This window comes from Eubalaena glacialis, chromosome 1, assembly GCF_028564815.1.
Source record: "Eubalaena glacialis isolate mEubGla1 chromosome 1, mEubGla1.1.hap2.+ XY, whole genome shotgun sequence".
In the NCBI taxonomy this organism is placed as follows: Eukaryota; Metazoa; Chordata; class Mammalia; order Artiodactyla; family Balaenidae; genus Eubalaena; species Eubalaena glacialis.
This window is the reverse complement of record NC_083716.1, coordinates 207,550,540-207,569,061: the sequence shown is the minus strand read 5'-3', so window position 1 is coordinate 207,569,061 and position 18,522 is coordinate 207,550,540. Positions and strand designations below refer to the sequence as shown.

The 18,522-nt window shown below is 36.9% G+C and overlaps 1 protein-coding gene across 4 annotated transcripts in view; it reads left to right on the top strand.

Moving 5' to 3' along the window:
* ICA1L (islet cell autoantigen 1 like) overlaps nucleotides 1–18,522 on the top strand; it is a 65,940-nt gene that overhangs the window by 15,558 nt on the left and 31,860 nt on the right. For 2 of the 4 annotated variants that reach the window (XM_061204112.1, XM_061204105.1), the window contains 2 exons: nucleotides 12,048–12,216; nucleotides 14,592–14,664. In XM_061204112.1, the coding sequence (XP_061060095.1) occupies nucleotides 12,055–12,216; nucleotides 14,592–14,664 (235 nt within the window). In that variant the 5' untranslated portion in view covers nucleotides 12,048–12,054. Of the gene's footprint in view, nucleotides 1–2,806; nucleotides 2,978–5,309; nucleotides 5,481–12,047; nucleotides 12,217–14,591; nucleotides 14,665–18,522 lie in introns of all 4 variants that reach the window. The other 2 variants (XM_061204088.1, XM_061204097.1) reach the window with 2 other exon arrangements.

Sequence of the window (18,522 nt, the reverse complement as noted above, 5' to 3'; positions counted from 1 at the left end):
AGGTATTCTGCCCATTTTTTGATTGGATTGTTTGGTTTTTTTGATATTGAGTTGTATGAGCCGTTTGTATATTTTGGATGTTAACCCCTTGTTGGTCGCATCATTTGCAAATATTTTCTCTCATTCCACAGGTGGTCTTTTTGTTTTGTTGATGGTTTCCTTTGCTGTGCAAAAGCTTTTAATTATCTAATAATCTATTTTTTTTAATTAAAAAAAATTTTTTTAACATCTTTGTTGGAGTATAAGTGCTTTACAATCGTGTGTTAGTTGCTGCTGTATAACAAAGTGAATCAGCTATATGTATACATATATCCCCTTATCTCCTCCCTCTTGTGTCTCCCTCCCACTCTCCCTATCCCACCCCTCTAGGTGGACACAACGCACAGAGCTGATCTCCCTGTGCTATGTGGCTGCTTCCCATTAGCTATCGATTTTACATTTGGTAGTGTATATATGTCCGTGCCAGTCTCCCACTTCATCCCAGCTTACCCTTCCCCCTCCGCGTGTCCTCAAGTCCATGCTCTACGTCTGCGTCTTTATTCCTGTCTTGCCCTGAGGTTCTTCAGAAACTTTTTTTTTTTTTTTTAGATTCCACATATATGTGTTAGCATACGGTATTTGTTTTTCTTTTTCTGACTTACTTCACTCTGTGTGACAGACTCTAGGTCCATCCACCTCACTACAAATAACTCAATTTAATAATCTATTTTAAATGTTACTCATATGTCCTTTATGAAATGATATGACTAAAGTGGTGTACGTAAATTAATTATATCTCTAGAGTAAATTCATAATATGTCAGTCTAAAAAGTAAATAACAATCCTGAAGCATATCATTTTTTGAAAAAAATAACATCTAATTTGTTTTTTTATGTAATACCCTCTTCTTTATAGACTAAAATTATGCAGATTAATAAAAGTATATACTACTTATAAAAAATAAATTTTATTGTAACTAGAAATTCAAACACAGTTTGCAGTATCGACTTTCTGTTTTGTTAATGACCTTTTTCTGTTTTCATTCTTATAAGCAACGTTCTTTTTTATGTACCTAACTAGTTCTTGGAAACCTATAGGTTTTTGGAAGCAGGTTACCTGAAAATTAGGAAACTAATATTGTATGTTTCAGTTAACTCACTATAAGACAGAAGATAACTTTAATCATAGTTTTCTCACCTTCAAAATGCAAAAGAACACTGCTTTTGGAGTCAAAGTCTTGGATGTGTGCTAAGTATCAATATGTTCTTAATGTATGTGTATCCTTGAGAAAGTTCCCTTAATTTCACAGTGCCTCAGTGATCTCCTTTACAAAACTGGAATAATAAAATCTGCCATTTCTAGTTGTCAGGGTTGTCATGAAGATTGAAGGAGATAAAATGTGTGAAAATGTTTTTAAAATTGTCAACAGTTCTACAAGTATAATGATTACTATTTTAGTCAGTAGTAATACCAAGATTATCAGGAACTTTTAAATATCTTAAGCCCCCTCTAAGACTTTACCTTTTACATAATTTTGAAGTATTTTTGAAAAACAATTAAGCTCTAGTCATGTTATAAGAATATTAGGTGGACATTGTATCCTCTCTGTGGGCAACTTACTTTCTTAGTATGGGATTTTGGGGTGTATGATTGAATGGCTGTAAGTAATTGCCATATTCTTTCTATTTTAGATAAAGACAGGTCTGCATTTAATTTTCTCATTCAGTGTCTTATTGATGTTATGATTGCAGTGTCAAGTGTAGCACCCAGAACAAAGCTGGCATTTAATATGTGTATGAAACTGACTTCCTTATTGGGACTCTTTGGAAATTTCAGCTAATTATAGTTCTGCCTACTTCTGTTGTCTCAGAGTATTTGTAAATTTCAACTGCCCTAGTCCTGTTCTAGTCTCTAGTAACCAAACCCACGTTTGGCTAAACAACAGTTAAGCTCACCTATCTGAAAGGATTCGTATTTATAACCTCATGCAATTCTAGTCTAATATTACAGCTGGTACTTTATAAAATATATCCTTTAGGAAAGTTCGAGGGGCAGATTCTCAATCTGTGACTTAAAAGTTTGTCTTTCATATCAGTAGCCCCTAATAATTCCAATAGGCTTCAGTTTGTCTCCATCTGTGCAAGGGGACATACAAATGACCCTGTAACATAATCTACTCATTGATTTGCCAGAGCCAAAAACTATTCCTGAATTAATGGACAATTGATGAAAGATTAGTCAGGCAGTACCTTTAAAAATTACATATATGGGGCTTCCCTGGTGGCGCAGTGGTTAAGAATCCGCCTGCCAATTCAGGGGACACGGGTTCGAGCCCTGGTCGGAGAAGATCCCACGTGCCATGGAGCAACTAGGCCCGTGCGCCACAACTACTGAGCCTGCACTCTAGAGCCTGTGTGCTGCAACTACTGAGCCTGTGTGCCACAACTAATGAAGCCCGTGCGCCTAGAGCCCGTGCTCCGCAACAAGAGAAGCCACCGCAATGAGAAGCCCACACACCACAACAAAGAGTAGCCTCCACTTGCCCCAACTAGAGAAAGCCCGCGCGCAGCAACAAAGACCCAACACAGCCAAAAATAAACAGATTAAATAAATAAATTTATTTTTAAAAAATTACGTATATGATAATATAGTATATATATGTGTGTACATATGTATATATGTATACATACATATGAACAAAGAATAAACATTAGCTTAAAGAGACTTATGACTCTACAGACTATGCTTTGAGAACCATGATCTAGATCAGAGGTCTGTAAACTTTTTCTGTAAAAGACCATGATAGTCAATAATTTTGGCTGTGTAGGCCATGCAGTCTGCTGGATCTACTCAACTCCGCTGCTGTAGCAAGAAGGCAGCTAAGGACTAATTTGCCGGAGGACCATAGTGTTTGCCCATCAGCCTAGATCCCTGAAATACAGTGGAGATGTGATCTTGCTTAGGCACATCATTTGCCCACAAACCACTTTCTTCTGAGGTGAGTTGTTTGAGTTCCTTTTTTTAGGTTGAACCATATGAAATTGCTGATTTTGTAGGTCAAAAATGATCTAATGTTGGCAGTTTCATATTGGTCAATCAAAGACAAAAAGCTATTTTACTTATAAAAACTGTTTAGTCAGCACACAGTCTTTATTGCTATTGCTCTGGTGAATGATTTTATGGCAAATGAGGATAAATGACACTTTAATCCCTTTATAGCAGTCTTGTTGGGTGATGGAGTTAATATAAGCTTTTCACTCTAACTCTATATCGAATAAATTTTCTCCGTGTAATTGTTTTATATTCTCTCAGTTATGATTAAGATTTTTGAAATTCTTTTATTGGTCTCTCATTTTATGGAAGTCTCCATCCCTTTTGAACTAGATAAAAGAAATAGAAAGTTGAACTAGGTAACCTCTAAGGTTCTTTTCAGTTTCTTTCAACTATGGGATTTAAGTATCTATTATATATAGAACATATTTCTCATTAACCTATTATTCTTTTTTTTTTAAATGAATTTATTTATTTATTTATTTATTTTTGGCTGCGTTGGGTCTTCATTGCTGTGCGCGGGCCCTCTACGGTTGCTGCGAGCTGGGGCTACTCTTCATTGCGGTGCGCGGGTGTGGTGGCTTCTTGTTGCGGAGCACAGGCTCTAGGCACGTGGGCTTCAGTAGTTGTGGCACGCGGGCTCAGTAGTTGTGGCTCGCGGGCTCTAGAGCGCAGGCTCAGCAGTTGTGGCGAACGGGCCCAGTTGCTCTGCGGCATGTGGGATCTTCCCGGACCAGGGCTCGAACTGGCATCCACTGCATTGGCAGGCAGATTCTTAACCACTGCGCCACCAGGGAAGCCCTAACCTATTATTCTTATTATGGTTACTAAGAACCTAGTACAAATTTGATTCACCTTACGCAGACCTCCAAATTTTACCACCTTTCTGCTTTCTTTCTTGAAGTTCTCCTGTGTACTCACTGCTTAACTATCTTCATATAGTTAGCTCCCAAATCACCATTTCCAATCTAAAAATTGAAATGAAAAAGTATAAAATAATATGCTTCTTAACTGCCAACAATTTCTGTTCTAAGTGCTCTACATGTATTTTCTCTTTTGATTCTTATACCAATCTATTTACTTCATTATTCCTATTTTACCGATGAGAAAACTAAGGGTCAGAAAGATTAATGTAACTTGCACAATGTCCCACGGCTAGTAAATAGTGGAGTTGTTGACTTCAAACCTAGGCAGTATGACTGGAGATCCAAGCTTGAAACAACCTTTGCTACTACAGTTTTAATTGGTTGTTAGATATTTCTGTAAACTCAGATGTCCCTTATCATTTCAAATTCAAAATTTCACACATCAAATGCATAGTGTTCCCACTTAGATAGCTTCTCCTAATTGCCCTTATTTTTCAGGGGCAAAACTTGAATCATTATTAACAAGTTCTATAGATTCTTCCTTCAAATATGTTCTTATGCTAATGTCCTTGGTCCAGACTCCTATTAGATTGTATCTGGAATATGGAAAGATTTTCTAAACTCTCTGTTTAGTCTTTCTGCTGCTCAAAAACCTTCACTGGCTCCACGTTACCTGTTAGGCTGTAGAGATAAGAATCCGCCTGCCAACACAGGGGACACGGGTTCGATCCCTGGTCCAGGAAGATCCCACATGCTGCGGAGCAGCTAAGCCCGTGCACCACAGCTACTGAGCCTGCGCTCTGGAGCCTGTGAGCCACAACTACTGAAGCCCGCGCGCCTAGAGCCAGTGCTCCACAACAAGAGAAGCCACCACAATGAGAAGCCCGTGCACCGCAACAAAGAGTAGCCCCCACTCGCTGCAACTAGAGAAAGCCCACGCACAGCAACGAAAACCCAACGCAGCCAATAAATAAATAAATAAATGTTCCTTTAAAAAAAAAAAAGAAAGAAAATTCATAGCTTGGGAGCCAGAGTAATCAGGAATACTACATTAATATTAAACAGCAACCTTGTCTAATGTATTTTCTTAATTACATCAAACGGTGATGTTGTATTTAGTCAAAAGTCTTCACAGATTATTTTTCTCAAGGGGATTTCAGTGCTTCAGTTTGCACATTACCATCAGTCTGTTTTGCTTGTTTCTCAGTGATGTCATAGTAACGAGATGTTATAAGTAAAGTGAGTATAGAACTACCTCTAAAGAGAATATTGATTTGTTTTATTTTAATATTTGTATTCCATATCCAAGAGATAGCTACAAATACAAATTTAAATATTATATAATGCAAAAATGAGTAAAGTGTTCCATGTGGTGACAGTGTTCAAGTAAAAAAAATATTGTACTCTTTCTAGAAATAAAGGAGATTATGGACTTCCCTGGCGGTCCAGTGGTTAAGACTCTGTGCTCCCACTACAGGGGGCACAGTTTCGATCCCTGGTGGGGGAACTAAGATCCAGCATGCCGTGCGACACGGCCAAAAAAAAAAAAAAAGAAGAAAGGAGATTTCTAGTTAAGATGGCATGGTAAGTTCTGCTCCAAATTCATAGTAATCATAAAAAAAACAAACCCCAGAAAGTTTATCTTGGCTAGATAATAAGATAAACACGGACTAGAAACAAAATAGAAAGACAAAGAGGTGAGTGGACTGAAACAGACGTCTTGAGCTCTCAGTATAGAAGTAGGTCCTGGCTTCTGGGAGTTCAGGTTCTGCAGGTTGGTAGAAATTAAAAGTGTTTCACATGCAATACTCCTTCAACACCCTGAATAGATCAGTAGTATTTCAGATACCACTATATCAGGGTCCCTAAAATATCAGTATATGACACTGTGAAAGTAGCAACCCTGAAGGTGAAGTGGAGGCAACTAGATTATAGATCTAGTGATCTATAATCACTAGATAAGGAGGAATAACCAGAGAGAGGAAGAAGGAAAAGTAAAGATTTTATACTCAAAATAAGCTTACAGAATTCAACCAACAAAATCAATATTTGGAAAATGAATTTACTCCAGTTAAAAAGTCTAAGAATTCTATATATTTAGGGTGCCAAAGAGAAAAATTATGGAATGATGTCATTAAAAAGGATAAGAAATTAGGAGAATATTAAGAAGAACCAATTAGAAAACTTGGAAATTAAAAAAGAAAGAAAGAAAGAGTCACTGGATTAAAAAAAAAAAGTAACCTCAATAGGTATGATGAACTCTAGACTGAACAGAGTTGAAAAGAGAATTCATAAATTGGAAGATTGTACTGAAGAACTTACCCAAAATATAGGACAGACAAACAGATAAACAAATGAGCCATTAAGACATACAAAGAATAACACCCAATAGAAGATTCAGATAAAAAGAAGAAATTATGGCTGAAAAAGAATATTTGAAGGGATTACAGCTTGGAATTTTCTAGAACTGAAGGAAGACATGAACCTCCATAATGAAAATACACTCTACTTAAATACATCTTAGAGAACCTCAGGACATCACAGATAAAAACTCTTTTCTAAAAGATTCAAAGAGAAAAAGGAGGGACAGTAGGAACCCAGACTTCTCATTGACTGCAATAGACAACCTAAGGTATTAGGGCTTCTATCCTCAAAGAGTTAAGGAACACTAAGGAATGTTATATAATGAAAACAACAAAACAGACACATACATAGCAACATACATAGAACTTAAAAACAAAGGACTGGGGACTTCCCTGGTGGCCCAGTGGTTAAGACTCCGAGCTCCCAATGCAGGGGGCCCGGGTTCGATCCCTGGTCGGGAACTAGATCCCACATGCTCCAACGAAGACCCTGCGTGCTGCAACTAAGACCCAGCACAGCCAGATAAATAAATAAGTAAATAAATACTGAGTGAAAAAAAACAACAAAAAATCAGAAATGAAATCTACAGCACAGTATCATTTGTGTAGATTAGCATATGTACATAACACATTTTACAAGAACACATTCAAATAAAAAGGTACACATCAAACACATTAGAATGATTGTGATGAGAGATGGATATGAGGAAGGGGTTAAAAAGGAATGAATGTACAAGTAAATGAACAAACAAAAGAATGAGTTTTGCATGGACCAATAATGATAGCTTTAAAAAAAGGAAAATTGTTGCCAATCTATACTTTTATATACAATTAAACTGTCATTTATGAATGAAGGCAAAATAGAGTGTCATAGATAACAAAACTGAGAGAATTTCTACCCACCGGATTATTTAGGATTGACAGGATTTATTTAGGGTAAGACCTAAATAAATGGAGATACATACTATGTTCATGAAGTGGAAGACTCAATATTATTAAGATGCCAGTCCTTCACAGATCTGTAGATTCAGTGCCATCCCAATCTAAATTCCAGAACTCTACAGCTCAATACTAAAAAAAAAGACAACCCAATTTAAAAGTGGGCAAAAGACTTACACAACAATGGAGGATATACAAAAGGCCAGTTGGCACGTGAAAAAGTGTTCATTATCAGTTGTCAGGAAAATACACATTAAAGCTGTAAGGAAATACCACTGCACAACTAGAATGGATAAAACTAAAAAGTCTGCCAACATTAAGTGTTATTGAGGTTGTGGAACAATTATAACTCTCATACGTTGCTAATGAGAATGTAAAACAGCAATTTTTTATAAAGTGTACACCAATCCTTTGATAGAGAAAAATCCATTTCTAGGTTTTATCGAAGAGAAGTGAAGACATTTGTCCACAAAAGACTTGTATAGGCATATTCGTAGCAGATTCATTTACAATAGTTAAAGCATACTGTTAACACTCATACAATGGATTACTGTTTGGCGATAAAAAAGAACAAACTAGGAAAGGAAAAACTAAGGTGAAAAAAAATCAAAACATTTATTATTTATGGTAGGCTAGGCATTGGCTGGAAAGGGATACAAGAGAACTTTCTGGGGAGTTGGAAATGTTCTATACCATAATACCTATTTGTCAAAAGTATACAGCTCAAAATTGTACATTTCAATGTATATAAATATTATCAAAAAGAACCATATAATAACGATGATGATGATCATGATTATGGAGTAAGGTGGTAGGGAGTAGGTGAAGGTATAAATGACACAGAAATGAGAGAATATTGGGATGATTGAGCTATCATTTTATTGTTGTCTGCATATGTTAAACTATATATAACTTTTGAAGAAATTAAGGAAGAAAAATGTCTTATGTTTACCCAGACATTTACCAGTTCCAGCCATCTTCATTCTTTCCTATAGATAAATTACTGTTGTAATTTCCCTTCAGCCTATACAATTTGTTAGCATTTCTAAAAGTCCCCTGGCCATGAATTTTCTCAGTTCTTTATCTGAAAATGGCTTTATTTTGATTTCAGTTTTAAAGGACAGTTTCTGTAGAGAATTATGAGTTGATAGTTTTTCTTTCTTTCAATCAACACCTTAAATATGTCCTTCCGTTGTAGTCTGGCTTTTGTTGTTTTTGTTGAGAGCTTGCATCTTATTTATATTTTTGTTCCCATTTGTGTAATATACCATTTTTCTCTGCTTTCAAGATAGATTTTCTCTTTATCTTTGAATTGAAGCAATTGGTCTATGATGTGCCTATTTGTGGTTTTCCTTGTGTTTATCAGTCTGTAAGTTAATGTCATTTACAAAATTTAGGATGTTTTATTCAGATATTTTTCATTCCCCTTCTATTCCTCCTCTCCTTCGGGGTCTTTTTTTTTCTTCTCTGTTCTTCAGATTAGGTAATTTTTATTTGATTCGTCTTCAACTTCACTTTTTATATCTCCCATCTTCAGTTTATTCTTAAGAGTATCCAGTCAGTTTTTAATTGCATTTATTGAACTTTGCAACTTGAAACTTTCACTTGTTTTCTTTTGATATTTTCTGTCTATTCATTTATTGTGCACATATCCTACTTTAAGTCTTTTACATGTTTATAATAGCTGGTCTAAAGTGCTTGTCTGATAATTGTAATATCTGAGAAATCTTTGGAATCTATTTTATTGACTTTTTTTCATGGAGTATGGGTCACATTTTCCTATTTCTTTGCATGTCTAGTGTTTTTTGGTTGGATACTTGACTTTTTAAATGATGGATTTTAGAGACTCTGAATTCTGTTTTGCTTCTCTGAAAAATAATTTTTATTCTAGAAGGCAGTTAACTTGACTGAATTCAAATTCCAGACTCTGTCTCTGCTGTAGTGGTAGCAGTTGAAACCTTTACTTCAGTTTCTAGCTGCTGATTTTCTGCGAGGACCCCTAGGATCCCCTCCTTCACCTCATGATTAGTTTAGTGAACAGCACAGGTCTTGGGAGCTCTTTGTGTACAGATTTCAGAGATCATCTCCTCTTTGGCTCCCTCCCTTCCATGATATTCTTCCTAAATTTCTGGTAGTTCTCCAGCCTTGAGCTCTGTCGTCTGATGTCAAGCCAGTAAGACTTGGCCTTCTACTCAACCTACCCCCAGTGGCAAGCAGATTTAGCAGTGCCTGCCGCAAAAAAATGCAAATGTGCAAATCTCACCTTTTGCAGATTTACCCACCCAGTCACCGTCCTCCCCTTGCCAGGGAATGTGTGCTCTCTGCAGGCAGGATCGATTTCAGAGAGGAAAGGGATGGCTAAGTTTATTGCTCTCAAATCCAATCAGATAAGTTACTCTTCCTTGCCTATGAAGGAGCTAGTGAGGGAGTGGAGAGAGGCCAGGAGTATACTGTTCAAGCTACATCAGCAAGTGAGTTGAGGTAGGGAAGAGATGTTCTCTTCTGATACTCCTAAGAAGTTTGTTCTCTAAACTGATTGGGCCTAAGCCTACGTCAGCTTAGTAGAAGAGATCAGCAGTTTGTTATACAGTTGGACTGACCCTCATGCTGATAACGATCTGGAGGGGAAAACTAATTGAAAACCATCAAAAGCAACCAAAAGCAGACAGAAATTGGAGGGGAAAGATAAACTGCAAGTTTTCCCGCAAGACTTTGTGTCAGACGGTATAATGCTTACATCAAATCCATTACCCCCCTGTACTATTTTCTATCACAAATTATGTCCAACCAAGTTACCAGCATAGCACATGAGAGGTTCTGCAGTTAAATGATGATTAATCTATACTGTCCAGGAATCCAGGAGGATATCCAAAGGAGAATATCCAGCAAATATCTGGAAGAGTGGCCACCTGGGGACTTTACATTTTGTCTTTGTTCTATATAATGCTTTTTATTTAAACCTACTTTGTCTGATATTAATGTGGCTATCCCTGCTTTCATTTTCTTTCTACTATATTTACCTAGTATATCTTTTTTTATATAAATTTATTTTATTTATTTATTTTTGGCTGCGCTGGGTCTTTGTTGCTGCATGTGGGCTTTCTCTAGTTGCAGCGAGCTGGGGCTACTCTTCGTTGCAGTGTGCAGGCTTCTCGTTACAGTGGCTTCTCTTGTTGCGGAGCATGGGTTCTAGGTGTGCAGGCTTCAGTAGTTGTGGCACACGGGCTTCAGTAGTTATGGCTTGCGGGTTCTAGAGCGCAGGCTCAGTAGTTGTGGCGCATGGGCTTAGTTGCTCCATGGCATGTGGGATCTTCCTGGACCAGGGATCGAACCCATGTCCCCTGCATTGGCAGGCGTATTCTTAACCACTGAGCCACCAGGGAAGTCCCTACCTGGTATATCTTAACCCATAATTCTTTATCGTTTTGTTTTAAGCGGATCCCAAATAGCGTATAATTGGATATACTATTTTATTTTTTATGATTTGAGATTCTTTGTATTTAAGAGGAAGTTTGCATTTATTATACTAAATAATATAATTGGGGCTTCCCTGGTGGCGCAGTGGTTGAGAGTCCGCCTGCCACTGAGGGGGACACGGGTTCGAGCCCTGGTCCGGGAAGATCCCACATGCCACAGCCTGTGAGCCTGGAGCCCGTTCTCTGCCACAGGAGGGGCACTGCAATGAGAGGCCCGCTCACCGCAGCAGGGAGTGGCCCCCGCTCGCTGCAACTAGAGAAAGCCCGTGCACAGCAATGAAGACCCAACGCAGCCAAAAATAAATAAATTAAATAAATAAATTTAAAAAAATAATAATAATATAATTGTTCTTATTCTGTCATCTTAGTTTACACTATTTGTTATGTTGCCTTACTCCTGTTTTTCCAGTCTCCTTTTGCTTTTGCTAGTTTTTCTCGTTCTCTTGTTTTGCTCCTAATAACTTAGAAATTAGACATCCTATTTTTATTTGATTAGTAATTTCAAAATAAAAAGAAAGTGAACTTCTATTTCTTTACCAACATTAAGAATACATTGGTTATCTATTGATTCCCCTGGAAATGAGTCACATATTTTAGTACCTCCCTTTGTTCCTACCTCCCACCGTTTATTGGAATAGTCTGGGCTTTTAAAACTATTATTATTATTTCTTTTTTTTACATTTCATTAATGAACACTTTTCACATTTGCATTTCCTTAATGTAGCCATGTTAACCATGTTAAGAACAATTACTTAGACATTAATTTTTAAGTTTGCAAAAGGTTACAATTTTCATCTCTATTTCTTTTATAACATATCTCCCTTATACTTAAGATCTTTATTTTTGTTAATTTATTGGATACTAAAGTATTTCTTTAAGTGATTTTTAAAGAAGAGTATATATCTGAATCTTTGCATATCTGAGGATATATATTAAATGTGTATTCTTCTGACATAGCAGTTAATCTGTAGGAAATTTTCCTAAGGAAATGATAGCAGGATGCAAAGATGTGTGTACAAGTTCATTTTTCAGTATTATTACGAAAGCAAAAATCAGAAACTAATAAGTGTCTACAAATAGAGATTGGTCGAACAAAATAAAATTATTTTCAGCCCTTGCTGCAAAATCATAACAGTTTTATCACTTTGTCACCTAATTAATGTATCATTAATCTTTTTGCCTGTTACTTGTTCAAGTTATAATTAAAACATAAATTTAGACCATACAAAGTAAACATTAGCATGTTTAGCTGTCAACATTAATATTCTATTTAGTATCTTTTTCGGTTTTTCAATTAGATTAAATATTGGCTAAATCGATATTTATTATTGAAAATATTTTTTAAGAAATTTAATTTTAGTTATTTCTTGTAGTCACTCCATGGATTTTTTTGGGCAACCCAGACCAGAAGATAACCAGTCAGTAGTCAGCAGAATGCAAAAGAAATACTGGAAAACCAAACAGGTCTTTATCAAAGCAACCGGGAAAAAGGAGGATGAGCACGTAGTGGCATCTGATGCTGAACTGGATGCTAAACTTGAGGTATATTTTAGGATTCTGTGTACTGCATATAACTTGTTATTATCTAGGACGACTAGGAAGACTATGACAAGCTTTCATACTGAAGAACTTATCGGGATAAATGCAAAATTTGATAATAGAATAATTGTATCCATTTGTCAGTCAGATCTTCTGGATAGGAGATCATAATTCTCACAGATTGAGGATTGGCAGAACTGGTGTTCATAAATTAGATAAATCATGAACTAAGTAATTTCTCTGGCACAAGTATTATAATTTTTATGCTGTGTTAATGAATTAATTATATTTCTAATTGGGACCATATACTTATTATGTATCATGTCATAATATTTTGTACTATTTTATCTGAAGTCTGTACCTCACCGAAATACATTAACTGAAATCAAATAGTGAGTGAGGATTTTACAAGTTGGAGTTTTTGTTTCTATTATGAAGGGGTGGGGTTAATTGAAGTACGTCATAATGCATTTTTGGTTCTGTTTTTCATTTTAAATAAAAGGACTAATTACCAGGAAACAACTTTAAACATATATGTGTCTTATGCTTTTAAGAAATTAAGCTAATTAGAAGGAAGGTCTCATGTACATTAATGAAAAAATCTAGATTTTTAAATGCAGATTTGCTAATTCCATGTACATATACTAATGTAACTTTTACAAACATTTCCAGGCAGGAGTTCTGCTATGCTTGGAATATAGTAATCTGTTGGGATTCTTAAATATTCTTAAATATTTTTAAATAGAGGTCTAATTAAATAGGTCTTAATCTACTAAGTAATTTTATTCTACAGAAAATAAACTTTCGTAATTGCCCTAACAAATATGGAAACAGAAATTACTTCTATTTAACAAGCTTTTACTATTTGTGTTGAAAAGTATTCTTCTTAGGATTCAGTGACAAATGTGGAAAAAAATGAAGGGACTTTATTATAAGTAATATGTTTTAGTACCAGGGGAACTCTTCACTGTTGCTACATATATTCCCACAGATGTATATTTTTTTGTATTGTTTCACATCATTAGGTAATGTGTGGGTGACATTTTATATTCAGTGTAATTCTTGTCCATTAGACAAATATTTGGAATCAACCAAGAACTTTCTCCCACAATTGTACTAATTTTTTTAAGAATGAGAAGTAGTTTCATTTCAAGTATACAAGTATGCATACTTAAATTATCATGTTGTACACTTTAAATGTATTACAGTTTTGTTTGTCAAATTATACCTCACTAAAACTGAAAAAGATATTTTTATTATAACAGTGAAAAGCAATACTATGTAAATCTTTCAAGGACCCATGGGAAAAAAAGTCATAATCACTTCATCATAACAGAACTATCATTTTTGTATTCTTTTCTAATCCCCTTCCATATGGATTTAAAACAGCTTTTTAAATTGCCAAATCCATATACCAAGTGTAATCCAAACATACTTAAACTTATGTGGAAAATTGATGGTTGCTCCTCCATTTAGATTTTAGTGTCTATTATCAGTCTTCCTTTGGTCTGATCAAATGTCAAAATAACAGCAAAACTACGTCAGAGATAGATCATTCAGGCTTAATGGTGATACTGGAAGTTCATTTGATAATCAAAGGATTAGGGCCTAATATACCACAGTGCCAAGGTCTTTTTGAACTAAAGTCTCATAGCAACTCTTCAGCGAAGAACTTTGTGAGTCTTCTTTAGGCTGCACCCTAAAACCCATGCTGGCTTGTTTCTCTGGGAAAACCCAAATGTATAGATATGTGTGAAGAGTTACCTCACGTGTATGTGTCCTGATCTCAAATTTTCACTTGCTTGCTTTGAAATGGGAGCCTACTGGATATTTTATTTTTTTGTTAGCTATTAGCAGCAGTGATAATGAAGGGATTCATATTCATGGAAAATTCTAAACAAAAATAATCGAAAAGTAATTTATTTTTGATGTTGTAACACATTATTTAATTTTTATGGTAAACTCACTGACCTGTTTTGCTTAGACCAATATTGGAGAAAAGTCAGACTCCGAGTTAGTTAATGTTTTCTAAGGCTATCTATACTCTTTTCATCTGTGGTAAGCAATGTTTGATGTAGTTTATATTAGATTTACCTTTTTGCTATTTAGATAGTTTGGAGCTGAGGGGAGGACAAATTCCACAGTTATAAATTTTTATTAGCTCCCATGTATTTATCACCATTTTTTCCAACCCTCATGGGGGAAATCTAAATGTGCTTTTTCTACACCTGAAATAAAACCAAAACTGAAGTATATCACAGTCAAGGAAAATAGACATCATACTTATAAGAAAATGTTTTGCTTTTGAAATGCTTTTTAAGTATTTTATATTTGTTTATGGTTCTTTACATTGTCCTAATAAAATTTATATTTCAAAGGTTTTTCACTCCATTCAAGAGACATGCACTGAACTTCTGAAGATAGTTGAGAAATATCAGCTGAGACTCAATGGTATGAAATCATAGATATCTATCTGACAATTCCCGTTTAAAATAAATATTCATTTGTATTTTTTAAAATGAAAGATTTAATGTAAAAATAGTAGTTTATTGAATTATTTTGTGGACAGTTTCTAATGACAAAAATGAGTATTTACAGTGACCTGTTCTCAAATCCCCCAGTGTCCTCAGTTCATCAAATCCTCTGACAGATTCATTTTGCTGAGTTTAGTTTTCCTTCCCAGAGTCTTAAGTGGATTTGCTTCCATCATTTAAAAGCTCTCTTTCTCAACCCCTACTTGCTCTAGCAGTTGCCATCCCATTCCTCTGCTCCTTTCACAGGGAATGTCGACATAATTATCTGTAGGCACAGTGTCGATTCCTTTCCTTCCACTTTCTCTCGTACTCACCCCAGTCAGGTTTTCACCCCCACCACTCCACCAGATTGCTCTTGTCATAGTCATGAAGCAATAAATCCAGGGACCAATTCTCGGTCCGTGTCACATTATTTAACACAGTTGATTATCCGCCCCCTCCTTGAGACACTCTCTTCGCTTGGCTTCCAGGTACCACACGTCCCTGGATTTCTTTTTAAGGGTCATTCCTTCTCGGTATCCTGCCACTGCTGGAATCTCCTCTCTTCTATTTTTTTTTTTAATAAATTATTTTATTTTATTTATGGCTGTGTTGGGTCTTCGTTGCTGCCCGCGGGCTTTCTCTAGTTGCGGCGAGCGGGGGCTACTCTTCGTTGCGGTGCGTGGGCTTCTCATTGAGGTGGCTTCTCTTGTTGCGGAGCACGGGCTCTAGGTGCGTGGGCTTCAGTAGTTGTGGCACACAGGCTCAGTAGTTGTGGTACACGGGCTTAGTTGCTCCGCGGCATGTGGGACCTTCCTGGACCAGGGCTCGAACCCGTGTCCCCTGCATTGGCAGGTGGATTCTTAACCACTGTGCCACCAGGGAAGCCCTCTCCTCTCTTGACCTCTTCTGGTTGGAACTCAATCTTTGGATCTCTTCTCCTGCCTTAATTACGGTTCCCTACGGGACATGGCCACCTCTCTGATTCTGTTACTTCTCTAATCTCATCTCCTCTTGAGCCATGTTAATCTCCTTCACAGTAGGCATATCTGCATAGTAGGCTCCCAATCTTCTTTAGGTATGTGGTCAAGTGTCGTCTTTTTAGTGAGTCCTTCCCTGACCCCCATATCTAAAATGAAATACCCTTCTTTCTCATAAGTCTGTCTACTTAACAATAGAACTTAACAGTATTCAACATTCTGTATATTTTATCTGTTGTTTTTCTTACTACCACTAGAATACGCTGTCCTTAAGGACAGGAATTTGTCTGTTTATTTCTGTGTCTCCTAGCCTAGAAACAATGTCTAGCATACAGTCCATACTTAATACATATTTGCTCAATGAATGGTTTTCTTGTGTAGCTGTGTAAATTGGTCTCAAAATTTTACAATCAAAGTTCATATATTGTCCCATTAAAGCAAGAAATCCATTATAGCATGATAATTTTTTGAGTGCCTGCCATGTGTAAAACTATGTCCTTTTCCCAAGGCAATAGTTGGAGAAACAACTTTTTGTAACAAAATAAGAGACAAGAATAGTGTGTAATTGAATTTAGGATAGTGATACAGACATACCTCTGAATTCTCTTGGAGTGAAAAATAACTGTGTATTAGAGTGATTGGTAAAGGCAACTCCATAGATGGGAATTGAGGTAAAACGTAAAAGGTTTATAGATGTTGAATATGTGGGAAGAAAGGGAATTGGAGTCAAGGAATAAGGTTAAAGAGTGAGAACAGTCTGCCTGACAGAAGAGTTTGTAATTGGGACTAGTAGGGTGATACAAGAGCAAAGGAAGATTCGAGTCAGATTGCTAAGGACCTTAAATATTTTACCAAGCGGTAAAAACCCATTGCAATCATTGGAGCAGGGGAGTCCTGTGACAGAAATGGAAAGGTAAAGAAACATTGGCAAGTTTGTGCATACTGCATTTTGTCCTGGAGTCACCAGATCTTTTAGCATGCTGGTGGAGCATTTCAGGGTAAGGAAGAGATATACATATATAGATTTCATCATGTACTTTCTCTTCAAGATTGTGTATGACTGTGTGATTTCTTGAATACTGTTTTATTAATAGATCTTCTGTTGAGACTAACATCGGACAATTTGCAGTAGATTCCTCCGGCACTATAAACCTTTACGAGAATAACTTGGCTGGGGAAGAACACATAGGAGTAGGGTCTCTGTAGGTTTTGGCAGCAGGTCCCAACACAGAATTAGCACAGATTCAGCTTCATCGCCTCCCCTTTCTGCATTGATAAGGATGAGGCTCAATGATGGTTCATGTTCAATTGATATTTGTTAATGAGGTAGTCCAAGTTCTCAGAGAGCTTTCTGGATCATCTACAAGTTAATATTTTTTTTCTAGTAGTTTTCATTGAGGTATATTTTATGAAGTTCTGATTCAAAGGAAATGTGTAATCTGTACATCTTTGAAGTAATGAGAATATTAAATTAACCAGATTCCTCAAATCCAATCCACTCTTAATCAGGTTAATTGTTCATAAAACAGCACACGGTTTTATTAAAGATGATACTACAGAATGTGTAGACACCCTCTCCCAAACACCATCGTGCTCTCCTAGGGCCTCCCTTGTAGGCACTACAGGGAGGACCAGGCGGGGGGTCAGCTAGCAAGTGAGAAGGCCTGAGTTCCCCTGCTGTCTCAGAGGTATTAAAAGGGACTTCCCTTTCAGTTTTTAACTTCAGTTTTTCCATCAGTAAACTAGGGTGAAATTAAGCATGACATTTGTCATGTTTTTCACTTTTTTTTATAGAATTCTTTTTTAATTTATTAATTAGTTGTTTTTTGGCTGCATTGGCTCTTTGTTGCTGCACGCGGGCTTCCTCTAGTTGCGGCAAGTGGGAGGTACTCTTCGTTGCGGTGCACCGGCTTCTCATTGCAGTGGCTTCTCTTGCTGTGGAGCACAGGCTCTAGGAACGCGGACTTCAATAGTTGTGGCATGCAGGCTTCAGTAGTTGTGGCACACGGGCTCAGTAGTTGTGGCTCGCAGGCTCTAGAATGCAGGCTCAGTAGTTGTGGCTCGCAGGCTCTAGAACGGAGGCTCAGTAGTTGTGGTGCACAGGTTTAGTTGCTCTGCGGCATGTGGGATCTTCCCGGACCAGGGCTCGAACCCGTGTCCCCTGCATTGGCAGGTGGATTCTTAACCACTGCGCCACCAGGGAAGTCCTTGTTTTTCACTTTAAGCTCACAATTTGAACACTTTATGGGCTTCCTCACCTGTTTGTCTTGTGATTAAAGGGTCATCTTCCACTAGATCAGTGCTTCTAAAACTGTGGTGAAGGGCCATTTTCTGTCTTGTGTTTTACTTTCAATCTGTTGTAAACTGACACTTTTGAAAATACAATAAAAATGAATTTTCAGAAAAATGAAATTAAAGAAGACATGCAAAATATAGGCACACTTTTTTATTATTAGACTCAATAGATATAAAACAGTCAAATTGGTAAAAGTTTCTAAATAGTTTCTTAGTTTTGATATTTGTCACAAGCTGGTAGCAAATGGTTCTGGACTGGCCTTGGTCCATGGACCACACTTTGAGTAGTATTGTACTACATGACAACTTTAAGGGTTTTAGGAGCGAAATCGTGGACAGTTGTGGGTCTGAGATCCTGAGCATAGGAAAATGAAGCCAGGATGGGAGACAAGAATAAGTTAAGTTTAAATAGAAAGCCAGGGGCTTCCCTGGTGGTGCAGTTGTTAAGAATCTGACTGCCAGTGCAGGGGACACGGGTTTGAGCCCTGGTCCAGGAAGATCCCACATGCCGTGGAGCAGCT